Genomic DNA, 20,781 nt, shown 5'->3' with positions numbered 1-20,781 from the left:
AGTGAAGGTACATAACAGAATGGTCTGTAGAAACTTATATGTAGGTGCATATAGACAGAATTCAATTTTTGTAAATGACACTTTAAATATAACCTCAATATCATTTAAAAAAAACTGACTTCCATCCTATCAACATTATTTTGGGACCAACATTATCGATAACAAAATCAAATAACAAACACATGATAAAAAAATTAATCACACTGAGAACGTCTCCCTTTTTGAAGTCGGTTAATAATGCGTGCCACGATATAATTAAATTAATTTTGCTTTTAAAAACAAACAAATCATTAAATTGTCGTCTTCCCATTTCATATATTAGGACATTACATTAACGCTTTTAAAACTAAAAATTCAAATTGGCCTTATGGACAATTAATATTACAAACATAGCAAAATTATATTTGATATTCAAATTTCGAGCTTTCTGTAAACGAAACTAAGTCCAATTTCTTTATGGCAATGAAATTCTTTAATGAAACACATTTATATTGTGGTCAATTGGTTATAGGTTTACTTATAAGATAGTTTATGAAAAATACATTGATGTTCATCTACATATATAAAAAAACAATTGCTTTTCCTTGGTCTCGCTAAAACTCAAAAACGACTTGTCCGATTTGAATTTAATTATCATTCAATTTTATTCATTGTAACACAGGAGAGATTTAAAATAAAAAAAAAATTCGTAAAAACCCAAAAGTTAAGCTGAAAAATAGTAAAATTAAAAATAGGTAATGTTGTATGAGAATCGCAACTTAGGATTAATGTTCATAGATGGCGTTGTAGGTCACGAAATTCACCGGGTCTCTAGTTTTTAAATATGCTACATCCTGATATATACTCCTACAACGACAGTTACAAAATTTCTTTTTTTTTTTTTAAACTGCCTTAATTGATAATAGCACATCTTTTGTACTTTTTGTTTAATATATAAACCAGTTGGATCTGTAAATTATATTGTTACTTAAGGGCCATTCCAATTTACCATAATTCTTTGTCTATTTGTTTTTACTGTAACAAAATTAAATTAACAACGAAGCAGTAACATATAACCCTTTCAGACCCAAGATTTATTTTCCTTACAGATTAAATATATTTTCGTGTTTTGGAGCCGAGCCATCTTGCCGGCACGCACGAGACTACTGCATCACCTAACCGCTAAAATGATTTCCTATTGGCTGGTTTCGAATCTCACTATCATGTTATTTCAGCTTCGTGCGTAAAAAAGGAATTGCACGCGGTTTTAGAATTTTTTACAAGTTACACCTCACGCCCGTATCGTTCAGGTCTGAAAGGGTTATAATAGGTATGGGTAATTTGGATATCGATCCAATATCTATGTATTGAGTTTCTCGGGATATTGATGGCGGGAAAAGGGTTGTAGTTATTTGGACGAAATAAGTAACAACCAACTTGATTATATTATTGATTTTCATATAATGAGAGAATGACAGCAGAAATGAATGTGAGAAGTAAACGTCGCTGTCATGTCTGTATGTCCAGTGCGAAAGATAGAAAGAGGTGAAATATCTATGTACAATTAAATTAACCTACTTGATGGAGAAGAAAGTAATGATGTTGACAAGTGGCTATGAGATGAATATTTACAATATTAATTTACAGACGCCACAGGGTTTTAAATATGTTGAAAGTCTTTTATCCAATATTATTTTTTGGGCAACAAACTTTTACCATATTCATTATTGGACCATATATATATAGATATTGTAACTGAAATATATAGATATTACCCATACCTATTAGTTATTAAACTATACCGTTTCTTGTATCGATGGCTATTATTTTTCACCCAATAAAGTTTTGTGACAATGGAGCCGATTCTGAGGGGCCATTCCTCTTAAACTTATTTTAAGATGATAATTTAGCGAAATTACCATTTTAAAGACAATAATAAACTAAAATTATATTACCTTTTATTTAAACCTATAAGAGATCTATCATATAATTAGTTTATATTAATCTTTACAATAGAAATTTCGCTGTAATATCAAAATTGAATTTTTAATTTCAGATATAAGTTTGGACAAATGACACCTCCGAGTCGAGCCTGCAATGTGTTTGGATGACTTCTGTTTATGATAATTAATATTCTTCTCCCTTATTCATAAAAACTAAAACATCCTACAAGCCAGATGAGAGGGCCTACCATGAAATTTTCCGAAATTTCGGGCACGAACGAAACAGAAATTTGATGTTAAAATTACATAATTCATGCCGTTTAAAATTATTAAAAATGTTAAAATATCATTCCTCTGGACTATTAGGATAGAATTTATGATGAACGAAATGTTAAGCTCCATTCACTGGGTCGATTTTGGTACGAACAAATACACGAAATTGAGCCCGAAAATTCATAATTTCGTTTCATGGTAGACCACCAGACACGAGAGTCTTTGTACAAAAGTCATTTGCTTGCTTGGACACCTCTGTCCCATTCGTGTTTCTACCGTGAAGCAGTTGTGTTTGCATGGCTGTGTTTCGCTTTGAAAGGTGGGATATGCCAGTGAATTTTCAGGGTAAAGAGGAATAACACCTGAGTCCTCAGGAATGGCAACGCATGAGGGTATCATGTGCGAAACAGTATACTCTGTTGTGTCCATGGTACTGCTCATGTCGTCATAGTCGTAGAATACTGACGGATGTTTATATGTAATATTCGTCAGATCCGTCAGTATTCTACGACTATGACGATGTCTGTAGGCGACGGTTACCACTTACCATCAGGTGGGCCGTCAGCTTGTTTGCCATTCTAATTTGTATAAAAAAAAATCTATTTTTACTATTAGAGTGTTCTGTCACTGTCTTTCATATTTAAAAATTAGTGTAAAAGAGAGAAAGAACAAAACACTTCAATAGCTAAAATAGATTTATGAAAGGTTTGACGTTTTATGAATAAGGGGGTAAGTCCATAATAAGTCATGTTCTATACATTTTGCACTTTTCCATAAATATTTTAAAGGCCTTGTACTGATACTTTTGCTTAGAGGGTCGTCCATTAATCACGTGATGTTTTTCAGCATCTTCTCGACCTCCTCCAAGCCTCCTTAATTAATGAACGACCCCTTGTCGTACATTAACTTAAACTAAAGATACAAAAGTATAAACTATCCAGATCTTTGTGTTGTCACAAATTAGTTATCAAATATAAGAAAAAAAAAATGTAGCCGAACACAGAACCTCCTTTTTTGAAGTCGGTTAAAAAATTGGAAAAGAATAAATAAATTTATGCCTGTTTCACGCAAAAGAGGCAGATTCGCTTATACTTATTTCAAATAACATTGAACTAGGAATAATTAGATATAACGTCTATATTCAATGTACATACAGACAAAATTTACCACATTATTATTTATATAAAACGAAAATATGTTAAACATGTTAGTATAAAAAAAAGGAAAATTTTACATTAAATTAGAAACTTTAAAAAATAGTCAACCACTTTTTCTAAAATCTTTGGAAAATATACTTTTTTTTTTTTATTTGTAAATTTCTACAAACGTGTTCAATTTCAATAACATCTGGCTACTTAGATCTAAGTATAATTCAATAAAAAATTATTACTTAAAAGAGAAAAGTTTATTTAATGACATTAAATGACCAGAAACTATATAGAGTTCTAGGAACCACTGGTATCTTCTGAAGCTAATACAGAGACAAGAGAATGATAGTTTATTTTTTAAATAGTACATATTTAATCTGTATAAATTTAATTATAAAAAAAGAATAATTTGTACATAAAAAAAAAATATTTTTACCGGTTATTTGTCTAAAATTATTTTGTTTAATTCCGCCACCATTAATAAGTATGAAGTAGCAGTAGTTATGTGTGTCACTGCCAACACAAAAAAATATTTTATTTATTTATTCAATACAAGAAATATATATATATATATATATATATATATATATATATATATATATATATATATATATATATATATATATATATATATATATATATATATGAGCGAGGAGCAGCCAACACAACTATACAAGACACCAACAATATAGAAGATAGAAAAAAATGTCAAGCCGACATACACGGGTGGTCTGTCTTAAAATCAAGTGACCCGGAGGTGGTAGCCTTCGGAGTTAAAGCTGGGGCAATGGGGCACGCCCCGAGGCCACTACCTCGCCCACCCTACCAATCGGCGGGACAATGAGAACGCCTGATTAATTAATTGAAAGTTTGCAGAAATAATGGTGGTCAAGTTTCGAGTGTTGCCAGTCATACATATAATTTTTTTGTTAACTCGTATTTTTGTAGCTTTGTGTACAGCGCCTTGTATCTATATTGTTGCTATTTGTGAAAACCTATTAATGGCTTATTATGTTATCCTAAAACTGTATCTATTTGCTATAGCATAGCCCTGGTTTTCCTATGAATAAATAAATAAATAATGGTAGCGGGATTAAATAAAATAATTCTAATAAATTAAACAACCATATGGTTTTTCACAAGGCAACACCTAGTTTCGTAAAATTAACTTTTTAATTCTATTGCGAGTTACACTTGAGTTGTCACGTGACTTACAATTATAATTTCATTTCAAAAGACTACAGTGTTTCGTTTAAAACCTATATAGAGATATTAAGAGATCAATAAATAGGATTTAATTAGCAATCATATAAAATATATTGTACAAAACTTACCGATAGTTTTTTTTTTTTTTAATTTTAAACTTCGATTACAAAACAATAAAGAACGGAGAATTTTATGTTTCAATACCCATAAAGATATGACCGCAGCGACATAATTTGACAAGTTTGGCCAATTTAAAAGAAACGTCCTACAAGTAAGCAAGGCATAGACAAAACAGGTCGATTCGTAGTCATGTGACCTAAACTTATCGAGTTAAGGGGTAAGAGATTGTGAGTAATGGGGTATAGTTGCTCCATTGCGAGCAATATAGTTGGACCCTTCACGGTTCTCCCTGTGTGCCACCATAGTTTTTTTTTAACCACAAAAGTAGCAAATATGCGTACAGTACGTCTGATGGTAAACGGTCACTGTAGCCTATGGACACCTGCAACATTAGCGGAGTCACTTAATATACCCCTTTTGAAGAACCCCATACTGTAGTCTCTAGGGAAAACTTCGACAGGGAGCTTACTCCACAGCCTGAGCGTTCGCAGGAGAAAATTTCTCTGAAACCGTACTGTACGGGACCATTTAGGTTCAAGCGTGTGAGGATGAATTCTTGTTGAATTCGTCACTATGGGCCAACTGACCTGTTTCATCCTCAACATTAATCCCTCACTAGTATCCCAAAAAAGTACACAGATAGCGAACACGAGATCACTACTTCATTTTCACTTCAAAAAAAAACCTAATGTATTTTTAAGTTTACAATAACCTAGTACGACTGATCGAGATCTTCCAAAGATAAAATAACTCGTTCAAAAACCGCGTAGTTACTTTTTTTTTTTATTATCTTTATTTGCGTAGCGCTGCGGTCACAGCTTCAGAGCGACATAGGGACGGCACAATTCCACTACTTTCGTAATCGGACAATTGCATTATATAAAAAGTGATATAACATAAGGCTTTTACATTAATTACTAACTAAATAAATTATTTACTAGTTATTGTCATATCTATCACTTACTGTGCGTGTTTGTGATTACTTTTCATAGTACTTGAGTACCTGAAAAAAAATACGTTAATTTTTTTAAATTTATTTTCTACTGTATATCATACTTACACCAGAAGGGAGACTTTGTACAAAAGTCGCTTGCTTAGGCACCTCTGTCCCACTCGTGTTTCTACCGTGAAGCAGTTGTGTTTGCATGGCTGTGTTTCGGTTTGAAGGTATATGGCAGTGAATTTACAGGATACAGAGGAATAACACCTGAGTATTGGAGAACTCACCTGAGAACATATGAGATATGGGGCTATCATGGGCGAAACACTATACCGTGTTATGTCCATGATACTGCTTATGTCTATAGGCAACGGTTACCACTTTTCATCAAGTGGGCCCTCAGCTTGGTTGTCATTCTAAGTTGCATAAAAAAATATTTTATATTTTATTGCACACGCTAATAATACATAAAAATATGACAGAATTAAGTAAATATAAAAAGGCAAGCTTAATTCTAAGGGAGTTCACTTCCAGCAACACCCAAAGTGGAAAGGAGCATCAATGTCAGCGGCTAGAGCGGTGTACAATATTGTGACAATTTATTGTAGATACTAGGTTTATTTTTTTAACGGGTGATAATAGAATGGTAACCCCGTCTGCGCTATCGATATACACTGGCGGGACACCAGTGAGGGATGATGGGTGACGATGAAAGCAGATCAGTTAGTCCATCCTGACAAATTCAACTAGAATTAACCATGATGGTTTCTAGGGGTAACCACGTGGATGTTAATATGAGAGGATATAGATAGATAGATACTCTCTATTGTTTTTTTTTTATACAACTTAGAATGGCAAACAAGCTGCCGGCCCTCCTGATGGAAAGTGGTAACCGTCGCCTATAGACATGAGCAGTAGCATGGACATAACAGAGTATACTGTTTCGCCCATGATACCCCCCATGCGTTGCCATTCCTAAGGAATCAGATGTTATTCCTCTGTACCCAGTAAATTCACGCCATATCCCGCCCTTCAAACTGAAACACAGCAATGCAAACACAACTGCTTCACGGTTGAAACACGAAAGGGACAGAGGTACCCAAGCAATCGACTTTTGTACGAAGTCTCCCTCTGGTTCCTCCACAAGATTACAGTAGTAAACTTATTATAAATTTAAACAATTACAAGAAATAATCACAATGAGAAAACAATGGGCGGCCTTATCGCTAAGAGCGATCTCTTCCAAGCAACCTTTGGATGGAGAGGAGTAATTATAAACAGTTTGATTGGAGGCACAATGATATATTGCTAGTAATGGGTCAGTTAGACCCCATTACTAAGCCTTTCCTCAGCAGTGGACAGTTAAAAGCTTACATGATGATGTTGAATACCATTAGTACTTGGGTACGGAAGTCACAGCTCCTCGTAGAAGGCGACCCTGGTGTTGGTGGAGCCCTGCTTGAGCCGCCTGAGGGTGGAGTACTTGTCGTCGCCGGCGCGCGCCTGCTGCTCGTGCAGGCGGTCCAGGGTCGCAGCCGCACGGTCCACGCGTAGCACCGAGAACTCGCACCGCAGCTCGTCCAGTTGCTGCTGGAGGTGCTTCGACTTGGCCAGGTATTCCACTCTGTAACAACCGTAGGTAGGTATTTTGATGACATACTATTGACCCAACCCGGCTTCGCACGGGTAAGCAGAATTTTCGCCAATAATATGTAGCCTATGTTACTCTCTGACAATGTAGCTTTCCACGGGTGAAAGAACTTTTAAATTTGGTTATGTAGTTTTCAAATTTATTGACTATTAACAAACAATAATATTAAATAAATTAGCCGTGTGGTCCCGGCATAGAAAAGGCCACCCATTCCCTTCCCGTGGGTGTCGTAAGAGGTGACTAAGGGAGGGCGAGGGATGGGCAGCAGCTTCCCTCTAAAAACATCTCTAGTCTGACTCCAATTGCCAATCCGCCTGCCAACCGTGACATCTAGCTCAATCTCCGACTGCCATTTCGCCCACGCATGTTTCGCAACGTGTTTCCCTTCACAAGGCATCTTCAGGCAGATAAAAGATCACTGCTCGGGGCCTAATGTTAACAGTTCGGCACTCAAACTGCGAAGGACTTTTCATTAATCATTGATGGACGAGGACCGAATAGACCGGTGTTTCCCAACGTGGGGCCCACGCCCCACAGGGGGAAAATTTGATTGTTACGGAGGACAATTAAAAAATGGACTCGAAGCGATTTTAACTCTCTTGCTCTGGGCCATTTAAAATGCAAAGCTACAAGTAGATATCGGTGCAAAATTAAACAAAAAAGTGAATAAAAAAAAATGCTGTAAATATTTATTAGGTATAATTTAGTTTGACGTTACCAAAATATCCACTGGGCGATTAGAGTCGTCCAGTAAACTTTGTTGGGAAAAATTATGTATGGGGGCATAAAAATTTTAGAAATGTTCAAATAGAGCATTGCACAAAAAAAGTTGGGAAACATTGGTATAGACACTCTCATTCACAATACATACATACAGTTTACACATACATTTACGAACTAGTGACATTTAAACTACACTCAATGCAACAATCACTCATATATTACGTACCTCTCCTTCTCGATTTCTAACGACAACCTATGTATATGTGGATCGGAGTCGTCTGGAACCAACTGGTAAGAGTTAAGCTCGGGCTCCGACGGAACTGCGTTGCCGTTCTGCAGGGCTTCGCCCCCCAACTCGGCCGGCAGGGAACACGTCGATGGGAACAAACTCGATGGCACTGTTGATGACTGGAAATAAGTGAATTAATTTATAATTAATTAATTATAATTAATTTATAACATACTGTATAATTAAAAAAACAATTTTCTTCTCAGCTAAAAATGCATTCTGAAGCGGGCGGTAGAATCGTCATTTTTTTACTACAACTTAGAATGGCAAACAAGCTGATGGCCCACCTGATGGAAAGCGGTAAACGTCGCCTATAGACACGAGCAGTACCATGGACATAACAGAGTATACTGTTTCGCCCATGATACTCCCCATGCATTACCATTCCTTAGGACTCAGGTGTTATTCCTCTGTACCCTGTAAATTCACGCCATATCCCACCCTTCAAACCGAGGGGAAAAGGGATTGTTAGCAATGGAGTTTGACAGCCCCATTGCTAGCAATATACCTTATTAGGTCGACCTCCACGTGGTTCCCCCTGGAAACCATCGTGAACAATTCTTGTTGAATTCGTCACGATGGGCTAACTGAGCTACTTCATCCTCATCTATCATCCTTTACTGGTGGCCCGCCGGTGTATACCGATAGCGCGGGTGGGGTTACCATTCCATTATCATCCATTAAAAAAAAACCCTTCAAACCATCATAAATTATTGTTCGGAAATACTTATAATTAAGTTTTTTTTTTACAACACAGGGGGCAAACGAGCATGCGGCTCACCTGATGGTAAGTGACTACCGCCGCCCATGGGCACTCACAACACCTACGGCATTGCATTGGTGTGCTGCCGGCCTTTTAAAAAGGAATATGCTCTTTTCTTGAAGGTTAGTTTAGTTTTTTAGTTAAGCTTGTAAACAAGTCTATTTAAATAAAAAATACTTAAATTTGAATTTATTTAAATAAAAATTGTCTTTAATCTTAAACAACTTACCGGTGGTAAGGAACCGGTGGAGGTCCTGCTCAGGAAGTTGAGCAACTTCTCCTTGGCCTGTTTCTCGGCCACCCTGGCGGCCACCAGCTCGGCCTTCAGCCGCTCGGCCTCCGCCGCACGTTTCTCCGACTCCTCGACTAACCTGGCCGTTAGGAATTCGGCCTCTCGGGTCTTCCGCTCTAAGTGCACCTGAAAATATCCAATTATTTTTTGGCATTTTATATGTTTGGCTCACACTATTCCACTGCCAACTCGCCTGCTAAACGCGGCTTCTACTGGCAAAACTACCTTTATGGGAAAGGCCTATGTTCAGCTATGGACAGTAAACACTTGATGGGATTGGATCCAATGCTGGGCATATACCTCTTCATTGTTGTAACAGTCCTCTACAAATCTCATCCACTACTTCTCCACTATCCTCACTAGGGGGGGGGGGGGAAGGGATTGTTAGTAATGGGATTTAACTGTCCCATTGCCAGCAATACACCCTATCAGGTCGATCACCACGTAGTTCCCCCTGGAAACCATAGTGGTTAATTCTAGTGGAATTCGTCACGATGGGCTAACTGATCTGCTTTCATCCTCACCTATCATCCCTCACTGGTGCCTCGCCAGCGTATACCGATAGCGCAGGCGGGGTTACCATTCTATTATCACTAATAAAAAAAAAATAAAAAAAACTATCTGCACTATGCCATTTGATCATATCTGGTTGATAGTCTACCAATTGTACTGTCCATTTCTTAGGCACCATTCCATTATACATATTGGCATTACCTTTATTTTATTACTAACTGTTTCCCGCGGCTTTGCAAGCGTCAATTTGTATATAAATTGCTCTTTTATGTGTTAAACTAGAATATAAGTTGCCCGTGTGCCGAATTTCATTCTAATTCGTTTAGCTGTTTAAGCGTGATTTAAGTAATCCAATTGTCGTTACAAAACATCGTCTTAAGCGATATGTAGAATTGAATTCATCTACAGTATCGATATTTCACGTATACAAAATCGAAACTCTATTCTTTCTGTATTTTTTTTTGATGGGTGAAAATGGTATGGTAACCCGGCCTGCGCTAACGGGATACGCTGGTGGAGCACCAGTGAAGGGTGATAGATGAGAATGAAAACAAGCCAGTTAGCCCATCATGATGAATTCATCAGGAATTAACCATTACAGTTTCCCGGGGGAACCGCGAGGAGGTCGACCTGGTTGGGTATATTGCTAGCAATAGGATTCTCAGTCTCCATTACTAACAATCCCTTTCCCCCATTCTTTCTGTATTGATAAGTACCATAAAATTATTTACAATTACTTGAACTTACCCCAACACATGTAAATTTATAACTAACAATAAATTTGTAAGACAAATGAAAAAAAGAATATTAAATTAGTTGTAAAAATGCTTTTTCTTTTCACCACAAAGGTGGCAAAGAAGCATACAGCCCGTTTGATAGTAAACGACCACTGTCTATGGACGCTACTGGACAGACGACACACACGCAAAACTAGGGATGCCACGTGCGCGTTGCTGACCCTGAAGAAACCCTTTTTGAAAAACCCCATACAATATAATAAATACTCCACAGTCTCTAGGGAAAACCTCGACAGGGAGCTCATTTCACAAGACGTCTGTATGTATTTATTGAATGTTCCTATTAAAATAGATAAAAATGATTTAAACAAACGGTCCCCACCTTCTCCTCCTCGGTCTTGATGGCGGTGAGCCGCAGGCGCGCGTTGTCTCGCTCGGCGTCGCTGGCCTTCTGCGCCAGCAGCGACGCCTCCTCCTCCGCCATGCGGCCCTTCTCCGCCAGCAGCTCCGCCGTCTCCTCCGACCGCCGCTGCCGTCCGCACAACGCACTCTACACTTTACACGCTCGACGCTCGCCGCACGCGGCACCAGTTGTTCATCACCACTCGGATTGGCAACCGCAGTTTGGCTTTGGAGATGTTTTAAGAGGAACGCTGCTGCCCATCCCTCGCCCTCCCTTAGTCGCCTCTCACGACACCCACGGGAAAGGTAGGGGTGGCCTATTCTATGGCGGAACTATACAGTCATTTATGACTATTTATTATTACAGAAACCCCATTGCTAGGGCATAGTAATTTTTTTTTATACAACTTAAAATGGCAAACAAGCTGACGGCCCACCCGATGGAAAGTGGTAACCGTCGCCTATAAACATGAGCAGCACCATGGACATAACAGAGTATACTGTTACGCCCATGATACCCCCCATGTGTTGCCATTCCTGAGGACTCAGGTGTTATTCCTCTGTACCCTGTAAATTCACGCCATATCCCACCCTTCAAACCGAAACACAGCCGTGCAAATACAACTGCTTCACGGTTGAAACACTAATGGGACAGAGGTACCCAAGCAATCGACTTTTATACAAAGTCTCCCTCTGGTACAAAAAGTAAAATTGAATTACAAATGTAATTCTATTTTTTTTAAATTTATTACTATATTTGTATTGCCTGGTTATTTTCTATATATAAAAAATAGTATTACGTAGGTATCGAACCCGTGACCATCGAAGGTTGAAGCAGTGTATTAAGCCAGTACACCATCAAGGTCGTTGTACTTACCAGCGCGTCGTTAGCAAGCCTGATCTCCTCCTGGTACTGCAGCAGCCGCTGTTCCATGGCGGCTCGCTCGCGCTCAGCCGCTTCGCGCAGCTGCTTCTCGCGGGCCAGCTTGTTGCGTTCCACCTGTCTCCGCTGCAATTAAAAGGAAGTCAGCAAACAAGCATACAGCCCGTCTGATGTTAAACGATCTCTTGCAGGCAACCTTTGGACGGAGAGGAGTAATTATAAACAGTTTGACTGGAGGTACAAAACTCTGTTCGTTTTTTAAATACATATTTTTATATTATGTACATATTTTATGCAACTTAGAATGGCAAACATACTGACGGAAAGTGGTAACCTTCGCCTATAGACACGAGCAGTACCATGGACATAACAGAGTATACCGTTTCGCCCATGACACCCCTCCATGCGTTGCCATTCCTGAGGATTCAAGTGTTATTCCTGTGTACCCTGTAAATTCACTGACATATCCCACCCTTCAAACCGAAACACAGCCATGCAAACACAACTGCTTCACGGTAGAAACACGAATGGGACAGAGGTGTCCAAGCAAGCAAATGACTTTTGTACAAAGACTCACTCTGGTATGTACAATACGTATAATAATGTGAATATATAAATGTATATTTTAAGTTACTAATATAAACTTAAATAAGGATAATAACTAGTGTTTGATCGAACTTTCGGTTTCGGTTAGTTTCGGCCAGAAATTCTAATTTCGGCCTTAGTTTGGGTTTCGGCCAAAAATTAGCCGAAACTTTCGGCCGCGCCGAAACTTTGTGTGTGTATTTGTGTTGTGTGTGTGTCTAACTGAAAGTTGTTTTTTTTTTAAGTTTACTTCCAAGAGTAAGTCATAATTTCAACATGTTTTTACATATAAATATATATGACATATTTGTTACATACTTTAATTAGTGTTTAATTATAACCCTTTAACTATCTGTGTGTTTGTGTAAAAAATACACTAGATTTCAGTATAGAAGAGAAATATTAAATGTTTCAGTAAGTTCCGGTTTCGGCCGAAACTGAGATCAAGGCCGAAAGTTCGGTTTCTGTTTCGGTTTCGGCTGTAAAACCTGTTTCGGTCGAACACTAATAATAGAATAAGGAGGTAAATGATCAAAGTAAATAAAATGCAACAACCTGTTTCTCCTCCTTGGCCTGTGCTTTCATCTGCTGTACTTCCATGGTGTCGGGCTTGCGCCTCCTCATGTACAGGTCGTGGTTGCCGATGCACAGGTCCAAGATCTGGAAACATTGTCACACTTACAAAAAAGGTTCATACGGAGTAAAATAACACGTATAGGAGCTGAGAGTAGTCCCCGTTCAGTGTTACGCTACAGCGCTGATTTTCAGCAGAAGCTATTTGGGTAGGATTTAATTTAATCTATATATTAATAAGCAAAAACTTAAAAGAACAGATAGGGTTACCATTCCATTATCACCAATTGAAAAACAGGTGCCTATGCGCCCCTCTTCTTCCTGCATTATTATGCAAGAAGATAGATTTTTTTTAACGATTCCTTTCCTCCCAGTGTATAAATTGTCTACGTTAACAGGGCACGCCTCTCCAACTTTTTACTTTAATGTTTTTTTTTTTTATACAACATAGAATGGCAAACAAGCTGACGGCCCACCTGATGGAAAGTGGTAACCGTCGCCTATAGACATGAGCAGTATCATGGACATAACAGCGTTGCGTTGCCATGTGTGTGACTATATACAGACGGAGTGCTCTGTTTGTGTTTCTGAGACGTCTTCCTTCAGTCCGGCTAGAGAAGGACTATATTCCTTGGCTTCGACCAAGGAATATAGTCCTTCTCTATTCCCTTGTAAATATTATTTTTAATTCTTTGCATTTTGGAGAGGCATGGCGTGTTGTTGTAGACAATCTATATATAAAATATCATGACTATTGATTGAGGCGTTCAGATGCTAAGAGATAACAAACAAACAGACAAAAATCTCACTTTTAAATTTATAATATTAGTAAGGGTCCCTTCAAATAAACTGAATCGAAGAGGTCACACTTTGATATCGTTTTAAATAACTTTGAAATAAGGTTATTTTTACAAGTCACTTCTTTTGTTATATGGGAATGTTAGAGAGCGATAAAAAAGTAAAATTTAAAAATAAACCTTATTTCAAAGAGCTAAAACTATTTTAAAAACACGATGAAAATCTGGTCTCCTCCCTATGCGAGACAGGCGGCCACAGTTAAGCTTTTAAAGATGTTTTAAAGGGACGCTACTGTCTATCGCTCTACTAAGTTCCCTTAGTCGCCTCTTACGACACCTACCGGAAAGGAAGGAGTGGCTAATTCTATTTCGGAACCTCACGGCAATATATTTACCAGAGGGAGACTTTGTACAAAAGTTAATTGCTTAGGTACCTCTGTCCTATTCGTGTTTCAACCGTGAAGCAGTTTTTATTAATGATAATGTAACCAATCTTATCATTAAGTTTAATTTAAATAGACATGTAATAGCAACTTACCAATTTATTCATTCCTTTAGGCGAGAAGAATATAAAATTGGTGACGGTCTTCTCGACGAACTTGATCACGAATTTCTTATCGTCGAAGGATATATGCTTGATCTCGGACCACGGGAACGTCGTCTTCGGGGTCAGTTTATTATCCTTCTCGTATATGTTGAGGCCTAATGCCGTCACACCTAGGTACAGGTCGGTGTCTTTTTTATTCTGAAAAATATATTAATATAAAAATTAATATATAAAAAATAAATAACAACTATTTATATGAGTAACACTTTCAATCTTGTTTATGACGCTAAACAGCTGTATTAACATATTTTTTATACGATTACAATGGCAACCAAGTTGATGGTCGTAGGCGTATTTAAAGGGGGAAGGCATTCAAAATGCCTAAAAAAGTAACTCTAATGCTGACGGCCCACCGTAACCGTCGCCTGGTCATTTAGACATGAAGAATACCGTGGGGTTAGACAATACAACAGAGGGAGACTTTGTACAAAAGTCGATTGCTTGGGTACGTCTGTCCCATTCGTGTTTCAAGCGTGAAGCAGTTGTGTTTGCATGGCTGTGTTTCGGTTTGAAGGGTGGGATATGGCGTGAATTTACAGGGTACAGAGGAATAATACCTGAGTCCCCAGGAATGGCAATGCATGGGGGGTATCATGGGCGAAACAGTATACTCTGTTATGTCCATGGCACTGCTCATGTCTATAGGCAACGGTTACCACTTTCCATCAGGTGGGCCGTCAGCTTGCTTGCCATTATAAGTTGAATAAAAAAAAAATACAATATAATCATAATATAAGCATAATGCATTACCAAATAATACATCGGTAGATACAATATTTACTTACATTTATGGCAAAGTAGTTAACACCGTACATATCTAGGTCCTGTGCTATCTTCAAATACTCCATTTCCGCTTCATCTCTCGACATGCCTTTGTGATCGGCGTACCTGAGAAAGATGAAAATTGTATGGAAAAATAAGGAATGAGCGACGTGCGGTCCCGGCATAGAATAGGCTACCCCTTCCCTTCCCGTGGATGTTGTAAACGACGGCTAAGGGAACATAACGGTAGAGGGATGGGCTGGAATTTACAGGGTACAGAGGAATAACACCTGAGTCCTCAGAAATGGCAACGCATGGGGGGTATCATGGGCGAAACAGTATACTCTGTTATGTCCATGGTACTGCTCATGTCTATAGGCGACGGTTACCACTTTCCATCATATATATATATATATATATATATATATATATATATATATATATATATATATATATATATATATATATATATATATATGTGTATATATATATATATATATATATATATAGTGAGATGTATATATATATGTGTATATATATATATATATATATATATATGTTAAATACAACATATAAATATCAAATAAAAGAGAACACAATGATGACAGTCCTCTAATCATTTTTTTATATTTAAACAACAATATCATCATCACTGCAACCTCTATCTATCCATTGCTGGACATAGACCTTCCCTAATGCCTTCCACCATGTGTAGTCCTCTAGCAGTATTTGAATTATATGTTTAATCTAACCATATTTTAATGCGATCCTCCCACATTTCTGGTGTCATCTGGTACTGGTCGATCACCCTCTGCGGCAGCAGATCCTCGCTGGCCAGCATGCCTGGTTTGTATGCATTCTCGTCATAATCACCGTACTGTAAACACATAGATTACACGTGAACATATATCTGTCTATATATCTTCACGCTAAGTCCCTTGCGGGGTACGCAGACAGAACATAATGCCAAAGACCTCTGTCCCTATATACATCTCTTGCTTTCTGCACTTAATCATGTACAGAGACTACATGGGAACAAGGTCCCCATCACTATATAAGCCTTTAACTATCCACTGCTGAACTTAGACCTTCCCCCAAAGTGGAGGTTTTGCAAAGTTTCCACGCTTGACAGGCAGGTTGACAACCGCAGTTAGGTTTTGGTGGTGTTTTAAGAGAAACACTCTTGCCCACTCCTCGCCCTCCTTAGTCGCCTCCTACGACACCCATAGGTAAAGAAGGTGTGGTCCATTCTATGCCGTGACTACTTACATATGAACATGTAACATAATTTACCAGAGGGAGACTTTGTACAAAAGTCGATTGCATGGGTACCTCTGTCCCATTCGTGTTTCTACCGTGAAGTAGTTGTATTTGCATGGCTGTGTTTCGGTTTGAAGGGTGGGATATGGCGTGAATTTACTGGGTACAGAGGAATAACACCTGAGTCCTCAGGAATGGCAACGCATGGGGGGTATCATGGGCGAAACAGTATACTCTGTTAAGTCCATGGTACTGCTCATGTCTATAGGCGACTGTTACCACTTCCCATCAGGTGGGCCGTCAGCTTGTTTGCCATTCTAAGTTGTATAAAAAAAAATGTGTAATATGACATATATGCAGTTTTAGGAATATATCAAAATACTGCAGGATGATGTTTGAAGGTGACATAGCTGTAATTTATCGAGTATCTTGACCAACTCACACTCAATATATCTAGATAGATGGAGGCGAAAAAGCTCGGTATAACAATGAGCAAACCGAGTGAATGTCCAGAATGTTAAAATAAACAGAAGCAATACTAAGAATTGCTGACTGTCTAATATTATTTTTGTCCAAAAGGTCACCATCCGTGACCATCCAAGGTGTCCATCCGACACTGGGGAGATATAGTTGAGTTTTGCACCTGTAACACTCTAAGATTTTATCAATTTAAAAAAATTAATAAATAAAAAAAATATATATAATGCGAAACTAACAAAAAATACCTTAGCCTGCACAGCGTAACTGGCCAGCAGCACTGACGCCTCCGGCGGACAGTATATATCCATGCTGAGTATGGCCTGCTTCACCTGCAGGAACAAGAGGTGCTGGGTCACCTCCTGGATCAGCTCTTCGGCCACATCCTCGGGGTACAACTTGCAGAGCAGCATGAACGGAGTGCCAGGCATTTGGGAGACGCACTGATCTTGTACTGGAATAAAGAAAATAAGCCAGGGTTCCAGAGACAAATTTTTAGCCAAGTAGAGGAAGATCTCTTATCTGACGTCTTTCTTATCTGTGACGATGCTGCGAGCGCTTACAGCTCGCGCTCAGCGGACCGAGGCATACAGTCAGGCTCGTGCTCGCGTCACAGTCGTTAACGACTAAAGATCACGAATCGATTCCGAAACTAGTCGAGATTTTTCGATCTAACTACACATAAGTTAAATCGGTAGTTATTAAATTAAAAAAAGTTAACGAGGAAATTCTCAATTTAATGATATTTTGTACAGTATTTAGTACAATAACATCATGCAATAATTGCACAATATTATATGATATGGTTGAAAATTAAATGAGACGCACTGGAGTCTTTGTCATGTAAGCCAAATGACATGTAAAAGAATGAATGATGAATATTTAAAAGTCTCATTTTAAACTTAATCCTTACTATCTTTATTATTATTAACCTACTCTCCAAAAATAAGCGTAATATTGTCTGGTATACAAATTGGGAATCTGTAATTGGCTAATGTACGGTGTAAACATAATATTTTTATAATTATTTTAGATATAAGCTGTTGATTCCAGATGTAATATTGAAATAAATTTAAAAATTATAAATGTGAAAGTGTTTTTGTTTTGTCCCTTACCTGTTAGAGCTTTAATGGCTCAACCATACACTATATTGAAATTTGACACTATATGGGATGGAAAAGAACATAGGCTACTTTTTTCCAATCGGTGAACATATCCTGATCACACATACAAAAGCAAGGGAGTTGCATAGCAGTCCACTAACGAGACGACTGATGCCACATCCTGTTCAAAACTCTTGTAAATAAAGTAAATGCTTAACTAGATAATTGCTGGCGCTGCAGCACGAGGCTGGTCTACGTGACCACTTAAAAACTCACTCCAGGTTCACACTTTGAACTGGGCAATGATTTAAATTATAATTAAATATAGGGAATTTTATATTATAACTTTTATTAATAGAATTAAATTAGTTTTAATAAAACTTCATATTTTTGAGTCCTCCAATTGTTATCCTCATAATTTGAGTAAAATTATACAATACAAACAATACTCTTCTTCGAAACCCACTGCTAACTACTTAAGCAACAAATTCCAGTACCTTATTGAAATTTTCGTTCCAGTAATACTCTCCAACTATCTATCCCCTTTCACCATACTGGTTTCATTTGAAATTCTTTTCTCCTACATTCTATACGACTCTGGAACACGCTTCCTGATGCCATTAAGAGACTACCGACTAAACCCTCTTTAAAACAAATTCATACTCACTTTTTTACTTTATCCGAGCAGTAAGTACTTTATATTATTCTCAATTTCATGTATAATATAGTATATGTCATATATGTGTAAGTACATTTGTTATTCATATATATTTATTTGTTTATATATGTAATTTTAGTATGTATGTATATCAATAATTACTAGTACCGCATTCGAGTATTCTGACACTACCCTATGGCATTGACTGGGAGAGAATGCTATTGGCATTAAGCCCACCATGTACACATATATGCACTAATGAATAAATAAATAAATAATATACATGTATACAAAAAGGTAATAAAACAAACCTCTTTTATCCAATTTCAGCCAGCTTATAAAGTGTTTTGTGTCTTCGAACTGTAATCCAAAGAACCATGTCTCCCTCAGGCCAATAGTTCTGCATACTAGATCGAAAAGATCACGACCAGTTGCACGCCACTGCAAGATTGTACAATAAGAGCATTAGTTTTAACTCCATTTAATTTTTGAGATATTTGTCTTAAGACATATCAATCCCATTACATATGAACAGGTTACCTATTACTAAAATTGATTTAGTTACTAATTTACTTAGACTTAACCCAAATAGGTGTAAAAAGCTAAAGGAATCCTATATGCCAAGAAATGCTGAAAATGATACACGATAGGGTATATAGGTTCATCAGAAGGAGACTTTGTACAAAAGTAGTTTGCTTGGGTACCTCTGTCCCATTCGTGTTTCAACCGTAAAGCAGTTGTGTTTGCATGGTTGTGTTTCGGTTTGAAGGGTGTGACATGGTGTGAATTTATAAGGTACAGAGGAATAACACCTAAGTCCTCAGGAATGGCAACGCATGGGGGTTATCCTGGGCGAAACAGTATAATCTGTTATGTCCAAGGTACTGCTCATGTCTATAGGGGACGGTTACTACTTTCTATCAGGTGGGCTGTCAGCTTATTTGCCAATCTAAGTTGTATAAAAAAAAGATAGGAATCTATTATTGTAAACATTGATAATTGTATAAAAAGGCTATAAATGAATAAATTTTATTACGAAATATGGCAACTTCAATATTTTATACTTTGAACAATACCTATATTAAGTTTGTTAACATCACCTTTTTTATCCACTTACGCCTTTAATTTTACCACCACACACCCCAAACTAAACATCTAAAGTGATTTCTTTTGAAAGGAAATTATAAGGGACTAACTTTTTACTCTGAAGAGAAGGAATTGTTAATAAGTGAATCTTAGTAAATGTATCTTACACACATACTTATTGACCTGACTTCATCTGCATTTAGCACCATTCTCTAGTGCTCCACCAGCATATACAAATTACTAAAAACCTTTCTCTCTACCTACATATACCCCTATTTTGGAAGAATAGTGTACCAAAATAATTATGACATTATTCTAAAAAAATTAGATAACTGTGAACATATCTCTATACTCTTGTATAGAGTACAATGGAATGTAGGTGTAACATGGATAGTTAATGTAATTTACACCATGTAAATCAAATAGTACAGTTGTTAATATCAATTTACGAGTTTACAAAGCAGCCCAATGGCATGACTCAACAGGAGCGTGTATTGTTTTTAACCTAATTAGCGTACCAAACAGATAATGATGGAATGAGATGTAATCTTTATAAATCTTCTCACCTCAAGGTTGAACTCGAGTTCGGCATCCAATGTACACACTTTAACAGGGAAAGATTTGGACGCCTTCTTCCTTCTAAACGGCGGCATTATCCTCTCATAGCTTCAATGTACTAGTGGAATATCAAAACAACAGGTTATGATAGAACAATTGCCTTCAATTATTTACACATCGATGCCCAACGTTTACGTAATATACACTTGATAGAGGAATGCGTGTAAATTCACATTGCGTACTATTTCCAGCATTTATTATTTACAAACAAGAAAAACGTCAATGAAACAAGAACGGAGGTGAATGAAAAGAAAATTATCGAAGCCTAAACGTTCCTTACCAACACAGTGAACGTAGTTGTATACTGTGACGGCCAGCGTAATTTATGCGTGGTTAGAAATCGCTGGTGCTATTCTTAGTCTATGTATGTAGTATAGAAAGAGAAGTTAAGAA

The 20,781-nt window shown here is 37.5% G+C and overlaps 2 protein-coding genes across 4 annotated transcripts in view; both read right to left on the bottom strand.

Annotated features, from left to right (window-relative positions):
- LOC113514974 (uncharacterized) overlaps positions 1–20,781 on the bottom strand; it is a 212,564-nt gene that overhangs the window by 21,001 nt on the left and 170,782 nt on the right. The window lies entirely within an intron of this gene.
- LOC113514962 (merlin) lies at positions 3,957–20,679 on the bottom strand. Of its 3 annotated transcripts, none has more exons than XM_026899060.3 (13): positions 20,337–20,679; positions 18,996–19,125; positions 17,163–17,377; positions 15,939–16,063; positions 15,210–15,312; positions 14,356–14,562; positions 13,003–13,107; positions 11,857–11,988; positions 10,960–11,106; positions 9,265–9,453; positions 8,210–8,391; positions 7,001–7,233; positions 3,957–5,672 (listed from the first exon to the last, which is right to left on the bottom strand). In XM_026899060.3, the coding sequence occupies exons 1-12, from the start codon at positions 20,421–20,423 to the stop codon at positions 7,023–7,025; spliced, it is 1,833 nt and encodes a 610-aa protein (XP_026754861.1). In that variant the 5' UTR covers positions 20,424–20,679; the 3' UTR covers positions 3,957–5,672; positions 7,001–7,022. The 3 variants fall into 3 exon arrangements, with proteins under 3 accessions (XP_026754861.1, XP_026754862.1, XP_026754863.1); XM_026899061.3 differs by having other exon boundaries at positions 7,010–7,233; XM_026899062.3 differs by having other exon boundaries at positions 17,172–17,377.

Source organism: Galleria mellonella, unplaced genomic scaffold (genome assembly GCF_026898425.1).
Source record: "Galleria mellonella isolate WM207_F2 unplaced genomic scaffold, CSIRO_AGI_GalMel_v1 utg312, whole genome shotgun sequence".
Taxonomy (NCBI): Eukaryota; Metazoa; Arthropoda; class Insecta; order Lepidoptera; family Pyralidae; genus Galleria; species Galleria mellonella.
Note: the sequence above shows the minus strand (reverse complement) of the source record. Positions and strands in the feature narration are given on the sequence as shown.